We start from the raw sequence: 18977 nt of genomic DNA, 5'->3' as shown, positions 1-18977 counted from the left end.
GACTGTACTTAATCAAAATGTCAAACTTCATTATCAAGATGTTTCACAGTAGGCTGACTGACATGGTTGCATAAATGAGTGGAGAAGCAGCTGTTTGCGTTGCTAAGCCCAGCTAAGACAGAATTCTCCCACATGAACAAAAGCTTCCAAATATACTTGCTCAAAGCAAATACACGTTGCAGCTTTCGCAGGACTGACATAATGAGATCTGGCGTGACGGATGTCCGACCGGATCTCGCGTTACCACCATGTGAAGCCACTGTTCACTGAGTAAAGACGTATAAATCACCAGAAAGTAGATGTCTACACATTTGAACCCAGACCACACAAGCTAATGACAAGGCTGGCACACCCTTGCTATTTATCTGACAGGAGCCACCAATGGGAGGCAAATGAAGTCTTGGCTGTGCGCCTTGCATAATGCATGCAACAAGGAAGGGTGACATGTTGTAAGAAGCATTTTACAAACAATGCGGACTCATTATTAAATTGGATTTGATCAGTGCTCGCATGATGGCTTCCTAAATATTGCCATAACCTTTGAAACGGCTCATCAAGAAAGATTACGTTCTATAATGTTGGCCATGTTGCTTCACAAGTGACCTTTTTAGAACAATTAAGGAGAATGTACACTCAGCAATAACGTGCTCAACTTATAAATACCAGCTACTGTGTTCTTTCTGGCACAGTGATAGAATGGGTTGCGGATCTGCTTGATAATTCTGAGGGTGTTCAATATTTTGGTTCAAAGTTCATGTGGTGAGTGTGAATGGTGGTTTGTTTAAAGCAGGGGTGTCAAATGTACGGTCCACGGGCCTTATCTCGCCCTCAAGGAGGTTTAAGCTGGCATAAAGATTAAGAAGAAAGGCCATAAGATTATTTTGTGAAGCATTAAATAACCCATTAGTTCACTGTCACTAATCAATAGATCTTAAAAAAAACAACAACATACTTTTACAAGCAATGTTCAGATGAGCATTGCAACTTACAAGCAAAAGTGATCAGGAGCCACACTTGTGCGAAACAGCTTGCTTATCGTTTCAGTGACACAGAGTGGACCAGTACACAAGTGTTTATGTTAGCATTAGCATCTAACTTCATGGTGCTACTGCTCAGCACAGCTAAAAATCCTCAATCACTCCAAAGAGATTTTAAATAGACGGAGGTCGGCATCTGGGTCATTACCAGACATTTCGCTTTGCTCCGTGTTGTAAACAATTAAATTTATTAAATGAATTAATTTTACTTTAGATACACCTTAGCAGTTAGCACCCAGCGACAGAATGAAACTGAAGTTTTGTGGTTTTCTCCTAAAATTCACCCCAAAAAAACTGAAACCAAATTTCTACCTCATTTTTTTCAGCAATTTTTTCTCTATGTACAATAAATATTAAAAGGCACGTAAAACATATAAAAATTCACCAAATGAACCCAATTGGCCTGTACTCATTTGTTAGCATCAACGTTCGCTGAAAATGCGTTGTTGAAAATGTTCTCTCTTTTGTTATATATCACTTTCATGGTAAACCTCAGCTGACTGACAAACACATTGAAGTCTCTTATTCAGAGAACTGTGTATTTATTTTTAAGTCAGTGTAAATTTAAAGCATATGGTCAGGGTAAAACTAAAGCTTTTGTATGGCATGTTTATACAGGTTTTACACAGGAGGTGGGTCTGGAAAAATGTACAGACCATAAATGGGGGTTTACTTGATCAGCGGGTTTTCAACCTTTTTTCAATTATGTACCGTCTGTGAAATATTTTGTTAACCAAGTACCCCCTACCCAGCTCAAAGCATTTTTGGATGAAAAAAAAGGTAAAAACTAAGTACTTTCCCATAAATGTCTGATTTATTGCAATTTGGAACAATATTAGTCGTGGTGTATCTCAGCCAGGGGTTTTTTCAGAGCCACCAATAATAATAATAACCCACTAATCAGTGTTAGCAATATTAGCTTAGTCCTTCAGCAGACAGCACCTACTGTAGCATCTACAACATGAGCCCAAAGGCAATGAAATAATCAACATATCACGACCCAACAACTACTCTTGAGTTATAATTTTTATAATTGAGAATAAAGGGAAACACATACATACAAAAGAATAATATATTTTTAATCCCAGTGTAAAAAAAAAGATTTTGATGAACGTAATTGTGAACTATATACATTGTATGATATACTTGATCTGTTACTTTTGTGCACCTGCATTCCCATTGGGCTGTTTCTCTTGTTTTCAATTCCCTGTTCCTTGTCAACAACAAACTGAAATCGCTTGACCAGCGTTACAATTGATCACACCCGCCTCTCGCCTAAAGTCCATTGGAATGGGCAACATCTCATATGAAACCCTATAATGACCATAAGCGGTGTAGAAAATGGATGGCTACATGTGACCTTACTTTAAATTGGATAACACATTCAATGCTTGATTATAGCATGTTAGATCTTGTAATATGTCGCAGGCACACACAGAAACACACACACACACACACACACACACACACACACACACACACACACACACACACACACACACACATACTGTAATGAGAGAATCGGACTTGTATGCATCTTCTGAACATGCTAATGATGACAATCTGTTCATCTTGCACAAATCAATTAAAAGATTCATTAAGCTATGGCGTGTTGGCATGTTGTTCTGTTTAACAAGACAAGATGATATCCAGTTTTCTAAGCAGACTCTCTCTTTGTGTTGTAAATGAAGGCAAGCCAACGGGTTCATAAATCCTGGACTGAAGGTCCGCATATGACAACAGTGTCAATGAGGGGTTTTGTTGGCTAGTGAAGAAAAACGTCTTGGGTAAAAACATTGCAAATGAGGCAGAAAATGATTTATATGTTAAACTCATTTGCTAGGTTTTTGTCATAAACGAAACAGACAGCAGCCAGACACAAACTACAAGACGGGGGAAGTACCGTATTTTCTAGACTATAAGCCGCATCAGCATATAAGACGCAGCAGCAAAATGTGAGTAAAACAATTATTTTGTCACGGATAAGTCGCAGCAAACTAGGTAATAAAATGAGATATTTCTACAAAAAGCTGGTACATTGACGTTTCTAATTTGTTTTGGGGGCGTTATTTAATATTTTTATTAGCAACATCCTCCCACTGAACATGACTGCATGTTTAGTCCCAACATATTTATAGAAAATGGATGGATGGATATTTTCAACACTAACACAATACTGTTAGCTACTGTAAATAGCAGTTAAAAATCGAAATCAATACTTCAAAAGCATTTTTTTTTATCTCCCTCTGTTTGATAGATTAGTTTAGTGAGCATACAAATACGTTGCACATAATTCACATATACAATCATAAATACATAAATAAAATCATCTATACTGCGTACTGTATAAACAATTTACACGTTACAAATTTACCCGAAATTGTATACATTCTGTTATTCAATTTAGGCATATATATTTTTAAAACTCTTTTTTAGCACAGCCATTGATTCACATCTTCTCAGTTCAATTTCATAGTTGTTCCATAAATGGAAGCTTTGAAACAGATACACACATTTGCTTGCTGGTGGCTAGCAAAAATATCAATAAATAAAAAACAACAGATAAGCCGCACTGGACTATAAGCCGCAGGGATCAAATCATGAGAAAAAAAAGCCGTGGCTTATAGTCTGAAAAATACAGTACTTTGATTTTTCAAATATGGCAGTCAAATGTGTTGTCATTATATATTGTTCACGATATAAATCTATAGCAACGCACCATTTTACTTAACAACAGGCACAAAAACAACTGTACATTGTTTCTGGGACATCTATTTGAAGTAATGCAATTCCCAGCCCCTAATCTTAATCACAAAGCAGATAGCCTAACCCTAACCCTTGCCCAACCTGACCCCAAAATTCAATTCAAACCTATATTCTAAAAGCAAGTCTTGACCCTCAAAAAAACAAGAACTTCTGAGAATAAAACCTGGAATTCGGTTCCCACCATGCGCAAAAAACAAGAGCGCATGCACTCAAATGCACGTGCACACACAAGTGCAAATGAAACAAATGCTCCCTCGACATCACAGGATATCGTAAATCAGTGTAGCCTGCTCAAGAATTTCACACAGAGCACTCGATAGTTCTTCAAACCCATCAGGAAATAAAAACATTCACACTGTACCGGAATTAGAACTGCTTACACCAGCAGTACATTTCTCCTGTTTTTCTCTTTTTTTTTTTTTTTATTATTTTACAATATTTTTCTGGGGATTTAAATTTCAAGTGAGTCAATTTGATCCATAACATGACAGGAAGGTTTGTGGATGTGTGAGGTTAAATGAATGATGTGTTTTAAAAATATTTAGAGTAGTCGTCAAGGCTTTTTGAATTGTGATTTAATATATTCTCATTTTAAACATTTATGAGAAGAAGAAACTCCAAATAAGCGTGTTACCAGATTATCACCTGCTCTAGAAGTGTTTTCGCATTATACTCCCTTTTCAACAGCATGAGTGATGTTAATCTGCAGGTACAAAAAAAGATTTCCCACTTTTACAGCCTGCAATCTTCACCTGCAGCTTTCACACCTCATTTGCACCTTCCGTCGCCATGGTCGAGCATAATGTACAAGTACATAATGTAGCATGTCTACTGAGTTATGCAAAGCCATCAAAACTCAACTACATCTTATCACTCCCTTGTCCTTGCATTAGCAGCTATGAGGTCAGACGTGGCGGGAATTTGAGTTGATTTTTCAGATGGCTATTTATTTGAGTTTTTCATTTATTAACAAACGTTTTACCTTTTTTAACTGTCTACATTTGAAACCATCCTCAAACTTCTCTATTCAAATGTTACTTTTCTAATTTTCTTATTATTAGCTAATTCAGGTCATTTGTTTATTTATTATTTATTGTACAGTTATAATATTAGCGTAGGCCAACCAATGTGTGCATGTTGGGCAAATGCTAGCTAACGTTTCAACATCATGCAACATATAGAGCAGTCAATCACACTGTTATGGCAATGGCAATTTGCACAAAAGCCAGCATCTGTGGCTTTTGAACTTTGCACTGGTAAGAATCTGAATGGTCTTTCTCCTCTTTTGCTCGGAGTACATCCATGAAAAAACAATTTCAAATGTGGACTAGGCGGACCGTAGCACACCTTTCTGATTTGCATCTGTCCAATGCATATGAATTTAGGCACAGAGAAAGCACCGGCGTTTCTGGATTTTGTTGAAAAATGGCTTTTGCTTTGCATGGTAGAGTCGTAATTTACACTTAAAGATGTAATTTACACTTATACGCTTAAAGACAGTAGTATCCTTTACATTTGGTTCTGAAAGCAGTGTCCCTTGAGGAACTCAATGTTTTTTCTGACCTTGGTGCTTACGCGTAGAAAGTTCTGCACATTCTCCAAATGTTTTGATGGTATTATGGACTGTAGATGGTGGAATCCCTAAATCCCTTGCAAATAAACAATGAGAAACATTGTTCTTAAACTCTTGGACTATTTTTCCATGCATTTGCTCAAAATGTGGTGATCCTTGCCCCATCTTTGCTTGTGAAAGACTGAGACATTCAGGGGTGCACTTTCAATATCCTATCATGACATTCACTTCTTTCCAACTAACCCTTTGCCAGTCGAATGTTACAAAGAGTGTTTTTGAGCATTCACTTTTTTCATTGTCTTTTGTTGTCCCTGTCCCAGCTTTTTTTTTTTAAATATGTTGCAGGTAGGCAATCCATTTTCAAATATCTGCACAGATATTAATAAAATGTATATGATGGATATCAAATTTACCTTGTTCAAGGTGGCATGATGTGCTAGCAAAGGGCTAGTGAGAGAATGCAGGTGTGCTTCAATGTTTGCATTCTTTCTGTCCACCAGTTTTCCAATACGCAATTTCAATGAAACTCTCCTGAGGAAACATGTAACACTTGAGCTGTTAAATCATCGGCTATGCTCCACAGCTGCGATTTGCTGCTGGCGATGATGGGCAGGTACTTACAGGAGCATTTTCACTCGATCTGTAAAAATTGCGTGTCGACTGGGCTAATGAGATTTGACAGAAGTCGTCGGATGGTCGGCTGTCAGAAAGGAGTTGAAGGATGCATTATATTTTCTGTGTCTTTTGAGTTACACAGCTATGAGAATTTTGCTTGGAGAACCAATCGGGACGATTTACCGTTTAGCAGGGCCAAATGTATCAAACTCAAGGCCCGTGAGGATACTGCTGGCATCGTGCGGAATACTCGTATTTCCAAAATCATCTCTTTTCAGGAGACTCTAAAAATTGTGTTTCCTCAACCATTAGCACTGAATCATAAAAAAGAGAGAAAACCCTTGTTAAGATTGGTTCATAATTTGTAGAAAAAAATCACACCCACATGTGGACCAATCAATAGTTTTTGAAGAAAAAAAAAAAGAAATCCACCAAGATGTGATTTATGAACAATATGTAATATTTGTAACTAAGTTGGAACTTTAAGGAATACATTTAATTCTACTTGTGCATTATTTTCTAATAAGGAGTAGTTGCATTTACTTTTTGAGTAGCATTTGGCCCTATAAACATAACCGTTACATTGATGTGACCTGCAGCGAAAATGCGTTTACCCCAGAGCTTGGCTAAACAGATATCAGTATTTGTCCTAACACATAATACCTTTTGGACAACAAAGAATATTGTCTTGCTGGGTTCATCTAGCACTTTCCCAAGTCTGTGAAAATTTCAAAATGCCTTTCCAAGATTATATTTATAAATAATAATGTTAGAATATTTATACAAATAGTTAAACTGTACAGTGTTCCCTTCTTTTTTGTGGTTAACGGGGATCGAAAACCCTCTGAGTGAAAAGTGAAATTGCTCAAAACTGTCAAGTTCAGTCACTGGACAGCTACTGATTTTTGTTTAGCCACTAATTAGCTAGCCACCAACTGGCTAGCTGTGATACACTCAACCTTTTAGCCTCATGTGACTGTTTTTCAAAAACATAACAAGTGACAAATCAAGTGACTTTCAAACCGGGATTTCTATCATATATTGTGACATTTTAATCAGTGACATTGTCCTCAGTTTCATTCGTTTCAGCTGCATAACGACATGTCTTGGCATTAAAAGAACATTTCAAAGGTTTTTGTCATGTCTACTTTTCAAAGCAGGTTTGTGATAATGAGCTTGTTTGATCTCAATAGATTGAAAACACGACTTTACTGACATCAACTTTGTGGATACAAGTCAGAGGTCACACTCATTTAATTGGAATCAGGGTGTTGACATATGCTTGATCACTCCACCGATCTATATAGCTCCTCTATAACAATGTATCGACTTTTGAGCCATTTGGTTACTGGTGCATGTAAAGTGCAGACAAATGTTTATTACTATTTATTTCAAAGGGACCGTATATATTGAGCATCAGTATGAAATGCAAATGTGAAATAAGTCTATGCAAAGGCGTTGTATCAGCCAATGCATCATGTCATGCAATACACTAGCAGAGGTGGGCATTTTACATAATTTTGCATTTTTTGACAGCATTTACGGTCCCGTTAGTACCAAAACCTGTCCACAGTCTTCAGTCAGAGAAGTTTACCCAAACTGCAACCAATAGTCTGTCAGAAACGCATTCGTAAATACTTCTGCCACCCCCCACCATAAAAAAAACTCTCAAAAACACCACACTGAATACATGTAAACAACATGTAAGTAATACATTAGACTGTAATGAGCAACCACATCTACGAGAGAGCATTATTGACAATTATATAAAACAAAATTCACATTTCACCAAATGTCGTCTGTCACATGCAATACAAGTAAAAGGCAAGGTTATGCTGAGCTTACTTGACTAGATCATGTCTTTTTTGGGTGGGGTGGAGGTAGACTTGAAAACTTCTATTAATGCATTTGATGGCGAAGAGCCAATCAGACTGAGAGTCACTTTGCGATTTGCTCCGTTGCTTACTTGAATGCCGTCACCTCCCCGGCATCCTTGAATACTTTTCTCAACTATGTGAGTGATTTATTCATTCAAATCATATGTAGAAACCAAAATAACAAATAAAAACTCTTCAGACTTAATTCTAAACACTGCTTGTTACTTTAAATGAATGTGTTGAGCAATATTGTGTACAGTAAGCATTTCAGTTCATGAAACAATGACTCTGAAACACAGCACAAAACATTGACCTCCCTGCTGTGCTCAGCTATTTCAAAAGGAGAAAATGTTGTTCACTACAATGCATTAAAGACACTTTCTCTCTTAATAGTAGCTACTGCATACTAATGCTCCAACACTCAGCCAGTTATTCCTGTTCCTAATCCTCTTTAGACTGTGTTTACACTTCCATGCTCCCAAGTATATGGCAGCTCAAACATTTCTCAGAAATTTGGAAGACAACTGTGTTAGGTGACAAACTGTTACCAATGGTGACAGGTAACACAGGTGGTGACATTAATGACAACAGATTATAACGTCAGACAAAATATTCTTTTCGGTGGGGCTTATTCCATCGTTTTTCAAATGTTTTTGTCATTCGACGACCCATGGGCAAAACTTGGGCCTGTCCCCAATTGTCTACAGTAGTACACACATTTAGGCACAAAAGAATCACTCTTTATGTCTAAAGTCTTACTATATTATAATTGCTGCTTTCTCCTAATGTTGATTACTTAGGGAAAGGATGCCACATACAGAGTTTGTCCATCAACCTTCCTGTGATTGAAACAGATCAAGCACAAAGCCATGTAAGTCAAACAGGAAGACAATGAGGAGAGGACGAGAACGTGATGGGGAGGGGCAGGTTCTCTCATTAGCGTCAAGAGGATAATTGTAGCCTGACCCCCGAAGCCTGACATCCTGTGCTGAAAAGCATGTGATGATGACTAACACTGGGCTAGTTCGTCAGGAAAAACGCCATCACGTGTGGTGATAAGCACCATTGAAACCCCCTTTAGCACACTCCTTAGTTTTACACATTCATTAAAAAATATAACATTATATACCATCTTATTTGTATGCATAGTGAATATGTACCGGACTAGTTACAGACTAATGCGTTCAATTAGGGCCCTGGCACTCTGAGCCATTTGTGAGCTGCTGTGGTGAAAGAACAAATTTCAGTACACTCATTGGCCATAACATTAGGTACAAATGCATAATGTAACATAAAACCTCTTGAACGAGGACAATTATTTTCAGAAAGGTATTCATTTAATGATATATTTTATTGTATTTTTAGTTGTCAGTGGTGTAGAATGTTACCACATACAGAATGACGTTTTGAATTCATAAACAACACTGACTATCGGGGATGGGGACAGGAATCCAACGAGATGAGATGTTTTACGAGATTGACTCACAAAAACAGAATGACATTTTTTATTGTTAAAATTGGTGATATAAAAAAATGCCAAAGATTAATTTATATTTTCTTTTCATTGAACAAACAAGAAAAATAAAGATTTAACGTCCACATATAAACAGACAAGTAATCGGGTTCTTTTTCTGCTACTGAATAGTTTAAAAGCCTTATGGTTATATTACTTCATATTAGCTGTGGTGTGGTGTACAGCTTTCTTTTGACAATTTTTTGTTTGTTTACAAATGTATTATGTCTTATCTGCCATTATTTTACCATTTTTTTTCTTCGACCGGAAACCAAAATATCACCACACAAGTGATTTAAAACTAATCAGAGAATCCTAAATTTTTTCCTGTAAGGCTGCTGCAAATACGTATTTTAGTATTCTGATAAAAGTAAAGGTTTTTTTTTTTTTGCTTCGTAAAAACAAATATAAACACAAGCCCTAATAACACATTTACACTTAATTATGAATAAACATTTTTAATAATTTTGTCGACGATGAACATTTTTTGTTTTACTTCCATAAACAGAGATTTTAGTCAACCCGCTCCATAAATTTGGCTCAATGTGTTGAAATGATGTCAGACATACACAGCACACATTTGGGGCAGCCTGGTTTTTGTTTTGAGGCTGTTGACATCAAAGTGTGCAGCGTCATATACATCTGTTAAACTGCCTTTGAAAAGTAATCCGACTGCCCTCGCCAGTTGATATAAAGTATTCGAGGGGAGCTGGCTAGTGGCTACATTCTGCTAGACACCGCGCTAAACACTGGCACCTTGTGCCAAAACTAGAACGTCAATATAATTCAGTCCTTTTCAACACATTTAATCGGCATTGAAAGTGTTTTTAAAACATCGTTGTTTTGTTTATATTGAGTCACCACTCACAAAATATTCCAGGGGCAACAGTTTGCGCAAAAGAAAGAATCAAGTTAGCCGTTGTCGCGAGATGCTGCCGGGAACAACTTCACAATTAAAGCATTCCCATATGTATGTGTCCATATTATTATTTGGTATGGCCAGGTTTATTTTGAAGATGTCTGGCCTTCTCACTACATTTGGTGGCATGTTTTACTGTCATGCAGCACATTAACAAGCAACTTATTCTCCTGTGTACCCCATTGCAAAAAAAAAAAACCAAACAAACAGGGAAAAGACAATAGATCTCATGCTGTGATTCTAATCTCGAGAGCTCATCTCCACCCCCCCCCCCCCCCCCCCCCCACTGATAATCTTCACTGAAAGAGACTTTTTTTATGTAAAATTCTTTTGCTGAAACATTACGCTGTTGTTCCTTATCTTGTGGTCGCGGAGAGAAATGTGTTTGATTCCATGGAATCCTTAGCTTGAATCAATAGATGAATCAATAGATGACACATTCACACACTCCTTATACTAAACGTGTGGCACTGTGTTAAATATTGTGCGGTCAATGGTGACTCCAATAAGTGAGTGCAATCGGACTTCCCGAGTGCATACGATGCAGCCTTCACACCACCTTGCCATGAGCCGACTTGGAAGGCCGTTTTTATAGACGTCATTAAGGGGGAGAGGACCGTGTCACTCGTGGGGCCATTCATTTTCTATACTGCTTATCCTCATTAGGGTCACGGGTGAGGTGGAGCCTACCTGACTGAAGGCAAAGTTCAAATGATGTTTTATTAATTATATCATTAACTCATGCCATCCCAAAGATGTTTTTTCCCTCAGATGAACAAGTGCAGTACTTACTTATACTGTATATTCAAAAAAATAAAAAAAAGGAACTGTTTGGCTCAAAGGAAGGTCTAAAAATGACTGGTACTGGTTCCTGGTGCATAAAGTTGGGTAAGTATTAAAATAATCAATTACTTTATTACTAAAATACTACAAAAGTATTAATGAAATCCATTTTTTTGTTCTTAAAGTAACATAAGATTGATTAAATAATTGACTATTTTAGTACTTAATTACCTAAACTTTAGGTAATTGATTACTTTAGGTCCTAAAGTAATCAATTATTTGGCACATGACTTTAGTACTTAAAATAAAGATTTTTTTTTGTTTGTTCTTAATTACCTAAGGTTATCAATCACTTTTATACTTAATTCATATAGTACCAGTCATTTTTAGAAAACACATGAACACACATTCATTTTTTTAAATGAAGTACTGGGAATTGAATGGCTAGACCCCTAGAAAAAAATAAATGTAAAAATACATAGGGATTGAGTTAATTAAATTTATGACTTCATAGGGTTAGGGTCTTTTTTTTACCCCCTTTTGTCGGTGGAGCAGTGATATCATGTCGGCCTCACAATCCAGTTAAGGGACCCGAGTTTAAATCCATCGCGATCTGGTCTTCCAGTTGGAGTTTTCATGTTCTTCCTGAGCCCATGTGGGTTCTCTCCAGGCACTTCCACACACACTCCAAAAACATGGATATTCTTCTAACACAAAGTCACTCATGAGTGGAAAAATCCAACCGCTCCATAAAACATCTTTAAATAGACACAACTCTGTAGATAAAATTTCAGGTAACTGAAACAAAATGTCTCTATGGATACATGCCCAGCACATTAATACAATTCACAAGATGGCCGTGTGCACTGTGCAACTGTCCATTCCTGATGAAGCATCAGCCATGGATGAGGAAGCACGTAATCACCATAACAGCTTGTCTTCGCAATCACGCCACACCATTGCAAGACACTCGAGTCACACAATACTGATTATCTACAGCAATATATTTCATTTTAGTGACATCGAGAGCCAAGAATGTGTGCCATTACTGGATTACCCATGCTACTTATTGGCCGAACAACAAAGGATTATTCCTCAGCCCAAAGCCTGTCTGTCATCTAAATAGGAGAGTAGCTCATCTCTGCAAGTGAAGTGTGAAGATATTCACAAAGCGCAATTTTTTTTTCTTCCTTTTGTTTTTCATTATTTCCATGAAATGATCCTTAGTTCAGCTGTGTTCCTGTGAAACGTTGGCGCCAGAGTTTAAAATTGCTTCATCCCTCCACTGACATGCAGTCAAGCAAAAAATTACAAATCTGCATGCAGTCGCTCCTCTGGCATTTTTGCTCAGTTGCATCCGATGTTGATTTTTAACATGTAATTCCTTCATTATCGCGGCGGCTTAAACTATGTTTTGTTTTATGCACGCAGATTCATGCTTTCATTGGGAGGACCTTTAGAGGTAAGCCATGCACAGTAGACTTAAAAATGCTGAAAAGTCATTCATGAAAAAGAAACACTTGTATAAAATTAGACTGAATATACTTGTTTACTGAAGTTAGTCCTTTATCAGCAATATATACAGTGGATATAAAATGTCTACACTGCTCTGTTGGACCTTGGACTCTCTAACAGGGATGTGAGTGTGACTGTACTCTGAATGGACAACTCACACAGCTGCCACCATTCTAAGAGTGTCCCATTAACCTTGAATGAAGTTAAGATTTTTCAGACTTTTGTTTTATTTTCAGCAGAAACCTGAAAGTTTTGCGGTAGTGCTGAGTTAAATTTAGAACAGTTCTTTCCTTTATTTTGGAAATCTCCATGTGCTATGATTAGCTCTAATGAACAAAATAACTACTAAATTCAGTTTTTTTTTCTAAGTGCACAAATACCAGCAGGCATTCGGTCTCTAGGTGGCGCACCAAGACAAGCAATTGAGTCATATGCTAAGACAGTTTATGCATACATGTTGTTTTTTGTTTTCAAAGTACTGTGGTGTTATGCCTTTTCAACATTGCAATAACTGAACATTACTTAGCTTTTGACACTCGTGTTTTAGTTGGAAATTATCCCTTCCATCCATCCATCCATAAATTATCTTCCGCTGATCTGGGGTCGGGTAGCGGGGAAAGCAGGGAAACCCAAACTTCTCTCTCCCTAGCCACTTCGTTCATCCCCCCCCCCCCAGGCATTCCCAGGCCAGCCGAGAGACATAGTGTCTCCAGCATGTCCTGGGTCGTCTCCGGGGCCTCCTCCCGGAGGGACATGCCCAGAACACCTCACCGGGGAGGTGTCCGGGAGGCATCATAACCAGATGCCCGAGCCACCTCAACTGGCTCCTCTCAACTTGGAGGAGCAGCGGCTCAACACTGAGTCCCTCAAAGATGACTGAGCTTCTCACTCTATCCCTAAGAAAGACCCCGGACAACCTGCAGAGGAAACTAATTTCGAGCACTTGTATCCAGGATCATGACCCACAGCGCGTGAGGGCAGAAACATAGATCAACCGGTAAATAGAGAGCTTTGCCTTTCGGATCAGCTTTCTTTACCACGACAGACTGGTACAGAGTCTGCATTACAGCAGACACTGCACAGATCCGCCTAAATCTGGTTGGACTCGCCTCCGTACACAGCTTGGGCTCTGGTACCGGTCCTTTCGAGAGATGGCACAAACAATTCTGGCAGAGTGTCACGGCAGATATTTTTAGTCAACTTATTTTTAAAAGCAACTACCCGGTTTGGTCGACTTCTGTTTTTCCAGGACTAGTTTTCAGCCTGACTTCCCTAAATTGTGGAATGCTCCAGAAAAGTTATTGAGATTGGCATTTTGGCAGTTCTAGTTGTTGGTAATGCCATATTTGCACCCCTTGAGTAGCCTACCTGGACTGAATGCTTTCTTTCATTTGAATTGTACTTTTTAAAAGGTGATATAAATGGTGAAACACGTTTTGAAATGGTGTTCATTCATCTTTTCTATTAACATTAAACTGGATACATATCTTTAATTTGGATGATGCAAAAGTATGTATTGAAATTGTTATGCAAATGGGGCAGCACAGTTTTATGTGGTTAACATATCTGCCTTACAGTTCAGAGGTTCTGGTCTCGAATATTGGCTAAAGCTATCTCGCATGTGCTTGCGTGCATAGGTTTTCCAGAGGTAGCATCCACATTCCAAAAATTGATTCATAGGTTAACAAAAGACTCCATTTTATCCAAAAGTGTGAATTTGAGTGGGAGTGATTGAACATATGTGCTTTGAAAAAAATGGCCAGCAGTTCAAAGCGTACAGTTAACTGTGACAGGCTGCATATCAACCAACTGTGGACAGCCGCAATAGAAAACTGGGTGAATGTATTAATTTTGAAGGACTGAAACAAGGTTCTCCACCCAATCTCAGGCCATTTTAGATTTTTCAAAAACATTTTCACATTTATGAAAAAAAAAGGAAACATTAGCAAATTTGTACCACTACATAAAAAAACAAAAAACTTGTAGGCACGTTCTTTTCCTAAGAGCTTCCTCTGAGGTTGTTGTTGGAGTTGTGCAGTGGATCTGGACAAGCTCAGTGGTGCCGTGAATTTCCCCACCCATGAAATAAGGGATTGAAATTAAAGAAAGTCTACTCGTGCAGAAAGTCACTTTGTAGTGGTAATGTCATTTAAAAGTCTCTCCGTATCAAGTAGTCGCAAAGTTATTTTGAGAAGCAGAAAAAAAGTAGACTTTCAAGTGGCTCCTGAATGGAAAAAGAATGTTGCTTCTCTCTGCTGGAGGACACTAGTATTGCAGTAATGTAAGATGTTTGTCAGAGATTGCAGAACATATGTAACAAAATATATAGTTCAACTCTTGCTCTTCACTGTGGGCTGGATGCCTAAACAGGACGGAAACGGAGATATCCTACTCTATTTGCTTCTTTCAGTTGGCGAGCAGATGTGAGAGTTGTGGATGGACAAGTTGAGGCTGATCACGTTGCCCTGAGCCTCTGACAGATCCTGGCTAACAATAATGCCGTGCTGCAGCAACCTCCAAACTCACACAAACTGGCTCTTCGTGCACTATTGTTGCGCTCAAACCTCACGGGAAGTGTTAAGTGGCACTGGATTTATAGTGAATATTTTAGGTACAAAACAATGTTCTGTACATGTTCAGATATGATGTCATGGGTGATGTCAAAACTTTATTTGCATTGAATGAATGCATGAATTGTTCCACCTTGAATAAGCATCTGGTGGATGTTTTACTTCATGTCCGTGGTCTTCCTGGCTAGAGACTCCAAGGCGGTGAACATGGTGTCAGGTGTTTCGGACTCCTCCAGCTGAGCCTTCATACAGAAGTAAGGTGGGAAGAAGTCCATGGGATTGGTGATGCCCAGCACCCAGTTGAATGTGCTGGAAAACAAGAAAGACTTTTCTTCAAATTGTTCACTTAGATCAGTGTTTCTCGAATAGTGGGGCGGGCCCCCATGTAAGGTTGGTCGCAAGGCGATGCCGGGGGGTGCATGTGTAGTTCAATTGTGATAAAACAAGGATTGACATCTTTTTTTTTTCAGGCCCTTTCATGTACTTGTTTTTTTTTTTTTTTTTCTGCATAGACCAGGGATGTCAAAACTGTTTTTATCTTGTGGGCCTTAATCGATTCCCAAGTGGACTGGACCAATAAAATCATGGTTTATATTTTTATTACTTTAAAACAACAACTTCAAATGTATTTGTAGATTTTACGACTGTCCGAAATAGTAAAAGCACACATCACTATTAATCGTAAAACATTAACATTACACTTAATGATAAAACATTTCCATTTTTTCATTCATTTAAAAATTCAGCTCAATTTTATAGTTTACAAAAACATCCCGCGGGCCAGATTCAAACAATTTGTGGGCCAGAACCCTCCCGCGGGCCATATGTTTGACAACATTGGCTTGGACAAACCTTTGACCCATGGGTGTCAAACGCATATTCATAACGGGCCACAAAATATTTATCATTTCTCGGAGGGCCATTCTGACTGTGAAGTCAAATTTTACACATTTTGAAATCAGAGGCCACTGTTCGAAACGAGTATTGGTTAGTGTTTTGTATTTGTATTTTGTATTTTAGCCAGAAAGTTATTTAGTTATCATGACAGACATTTATACATACATGTACATATGAAAGTTGGCTCTGCAAGATCATTTGCAAGGGAATGTCATGCCAGACAGTACCTGACCACGGTCCATCCACTTGATGGTGTATAGGCAGTGAAGGTCATTGGGATGCAGCCAATCTCCGTGAAGACGCTTGTATAGGTGCCTGAATGCATGAAGTATGTGAGGAGTTAAGAGCAAAGCAGTTGCATCATTTGGGAATACTTCCAGATGAGTCTATGCCATAATCCCAGATTGAGTTCTCTCACCGTTGCCTGGCAGGTCTCCATACCAAGTGTTGACCAGCACACCCATTCCCCATGAGGAGGAAGAGCCCAAAACGGCCTGACCCATCAAATTAGCATCATGTGGCACTTGCATGGGAACGAAATCTGCACTCAAACGTTTCTTTTTGCAGGACATTTTGCGCCAGTCGATCTCATAGTAGACTTTCTAGAAAAAAGAAAAGTGATGACTCAGTTTATTACAGCTCTTATATTGGATTACTTATATTGGTGTACTGGATATTAAATTTTAAAAATGGCAGGAAAGCCTTCTTAAAGAGGTCATCCGCATTTTAGGTCTTTCAGAGGCACTGTAAATAGTGTCAGTTGTGTGTGCACTCATTTAAAACACTTTTCAATGGGATTAGTTAATTCTGAACACAGCCACACCTTCATTTTAAATCAAGTGTGTGCACTTATGCAACCACTATATTATATTGTTTTACTTTCCCTCATGATATATTTTTTTTAACATTTAACTCATTTGTACCAGTTATATGTCACAGAGAAAAACATTACAAAATACCCAGCAAATGTAAATGTAGATCAAAGCACACTTTTTTTAAAGCAGATGCACCATGTACATGTCAATACCTTGTTAAACAGCATCAGTTGGTCCACAGTGAAGGTTTCATTTCCAGCCATGCCAAAGTTTCTAACGCGGATCTTCTGACCAAAAGCATCATAGCTGATTGTTCCCGTAGACATGACGTGACCATTGAAACCCATCTGGAAGACAAATGGCATGTTTTTGGACAGCAAACCATATGGTTTATTTTTTTCCAAGTTTGAGTGCATGAGCAGAAGAATGTTGGACTGCTGACTTACAACAGAGACACCTCCACTCATCAGAGGAGGAGAATCTATGCAAAAGGAAATATGGAACTATATCATGAAAAAAATATTGGTTTATGGAATAAAAATAAAGATCTGAAACGGCTGTACAAGCAGTGATTAAAACCACGACTGAAAATCTCTAAATTATTACGTTGAGCACTTTTTTAGGGGAAAAGAAATCAACGGGAACCCTTGATCATTAATCCACGTCTAGTTTTTTATTTTTTTTTCTTAATTGGTAGAGAAACATTAGGCAGCTATTTGATCACTAAGATGGGAAAACTGAGCAAAAAAACAGATCTGTTCAATGCTGTCAGAATGCCCAAAATTGGCTGGAAGGTTTTCTTTTTTATAAACAGCATTTCAAATGTCAAACAATGCATGTGCGCTATTTAAAAATAACAATACAGCCCATTTAAAATGTATTCACAGATTTTCACTTTTTCCATTTTGTTGTTATGGCCTCATTTCAAAATGGAAAATATATTTTCAATCTCAAAATATTACCCACAATACCCTTTAATGACCACATAAAATGTTTTTAATTTAGTAAATGTATTCAAAACAAAACAAAAAAAAAAATGTATGCCGGCCACTATGTTGAAAACTCAGCTCTGTAGGCACTGTTTGCAAAGTAGCACACCTGTGTCTATCAGGTCACACAGGTGACAATGCATTGAGCTGTCAACATAAAATCTCGAACAGGTGAAGCACTGTGAACACTTTTCGGCCACTGACGTCTTACACTCACAGAAACCAGTGTCATTACATTTCCAATTCCACTGTGAACAGATGCCTAATGTTGAGAAGCCACTCACCACAACGTTGGGGCTGCTGGGCACTGGCAGCCGCAATGACCAGGCCGAAGATGGCCAAAGCACGGATGATGTCCATGTTCAGACTGTGCAAACACCTTGCAGTCACGCAGCAACATGTGCCTCCAAATATACCCCGTCGCATCTGGACAGGTGGCACCATATGATTCCCGCCCACACTGAATCTTGTCTTTTAGCTCCCCAAAAAGGAAAATATCAGGTCAAAATGTCAACTTGACACATTGATACCAAAGCACTACTGTCATGGAAATATTTCTGAATTGAATATACTCATATTCAGACCAACTCTCAAAAGTAATTCACATTTAATAGTTTTCTCCAAAAGCTCATTTTAAAAATGAGATGCATTAAGGGAACAGTCAGTTGAGCAGAAGCAATCGCAGCTGGAAGAATTCCCACATGGTATCAAGCTGCACCTGCTCTGTTCTCAACCTGCATTATCTGGTTCTAAATATTACCCCTGTGAAAATTAAACTTCTAACAGAGGTTACTAAAAAATACTACTGTTCTTGGGTAATGCGAATGAGAAGAGGTCATTTTCATCTTTAAATATTCTCAACACGGCAGGGACTAATCATGTTTTTCTTAGCTTATCTGTGGTTTACCAAAAGACTAAATGAGTTCATGGAAAACACAACTGCTTCTTGAGGATTTGGCCCCCCACACGTTTTCATTGCCCAAAGAGTGTTGCAGTGTTTTTATTATCAGCTCTGTGCAGAAAGACGTGAGTCTCAAAAAAATATTTTGCCCAATGCCAGACAAAAGGTTAAGCTTTCAAGATGTTTTGTTAGCAATGGGGGCTTTTT

At 38.2% G+C, this 18977-nt stretch overlaps 1 protein-coding gene across 1 annotated transcript; it reads right to left on the bottom strand.

Annotated features, from left to right (window-relative positions):
* Positions 1–15253: 15253 nt before the first annotated feature.
* LOC148421247 (ependymin-like) lies at positions 15254–18328 on the bottom strand. The gene is made up of 6 exons (XM_088419687.1): positions 18154–18328; positions 17327–17361; positions 17093–17227; positions 16484–16667; positions 16293–16380; positions 15254–15477 (listed from the first exon to the last, which is right to left on the bottom strand). Exons 1-6 carry the CDS (start codon positions 18311–18313, stop codon positions 15327–15329), a joined length of 753 nt encoding a protein of 250 aa, XP_088275813.1. The 5' UTR covers positions 18314–18328; the 3' UTR covers positions 15254–15326.
* Between the last annotated feature and the right edge of the window lie 649 nt (positions 18329–18977).

The sequence above is a fragment of the Hippichthys cyanospilos genome, chromosome 7 (assembly GCF_059441005.1).
Source record: "Hippichthys cyanospilos isolate Australia breed blue-spotted pipefish chromosome 7, RoL_Hcya_1.0, whole genome shotgun sequence".
Classification (NCBI taxonomy): domain Eukaryota; kingdom Metazoa; phylum Chordata; class Actinopteri; order Syngnathiformes; family Syngnathidae; genus Hippichthys; species Hippichthys cyanospilos.
Note: the sequence above shows the minus strand (reverse complement) of the source record. Positions and strands in the feature narration are given on the sequence as shown.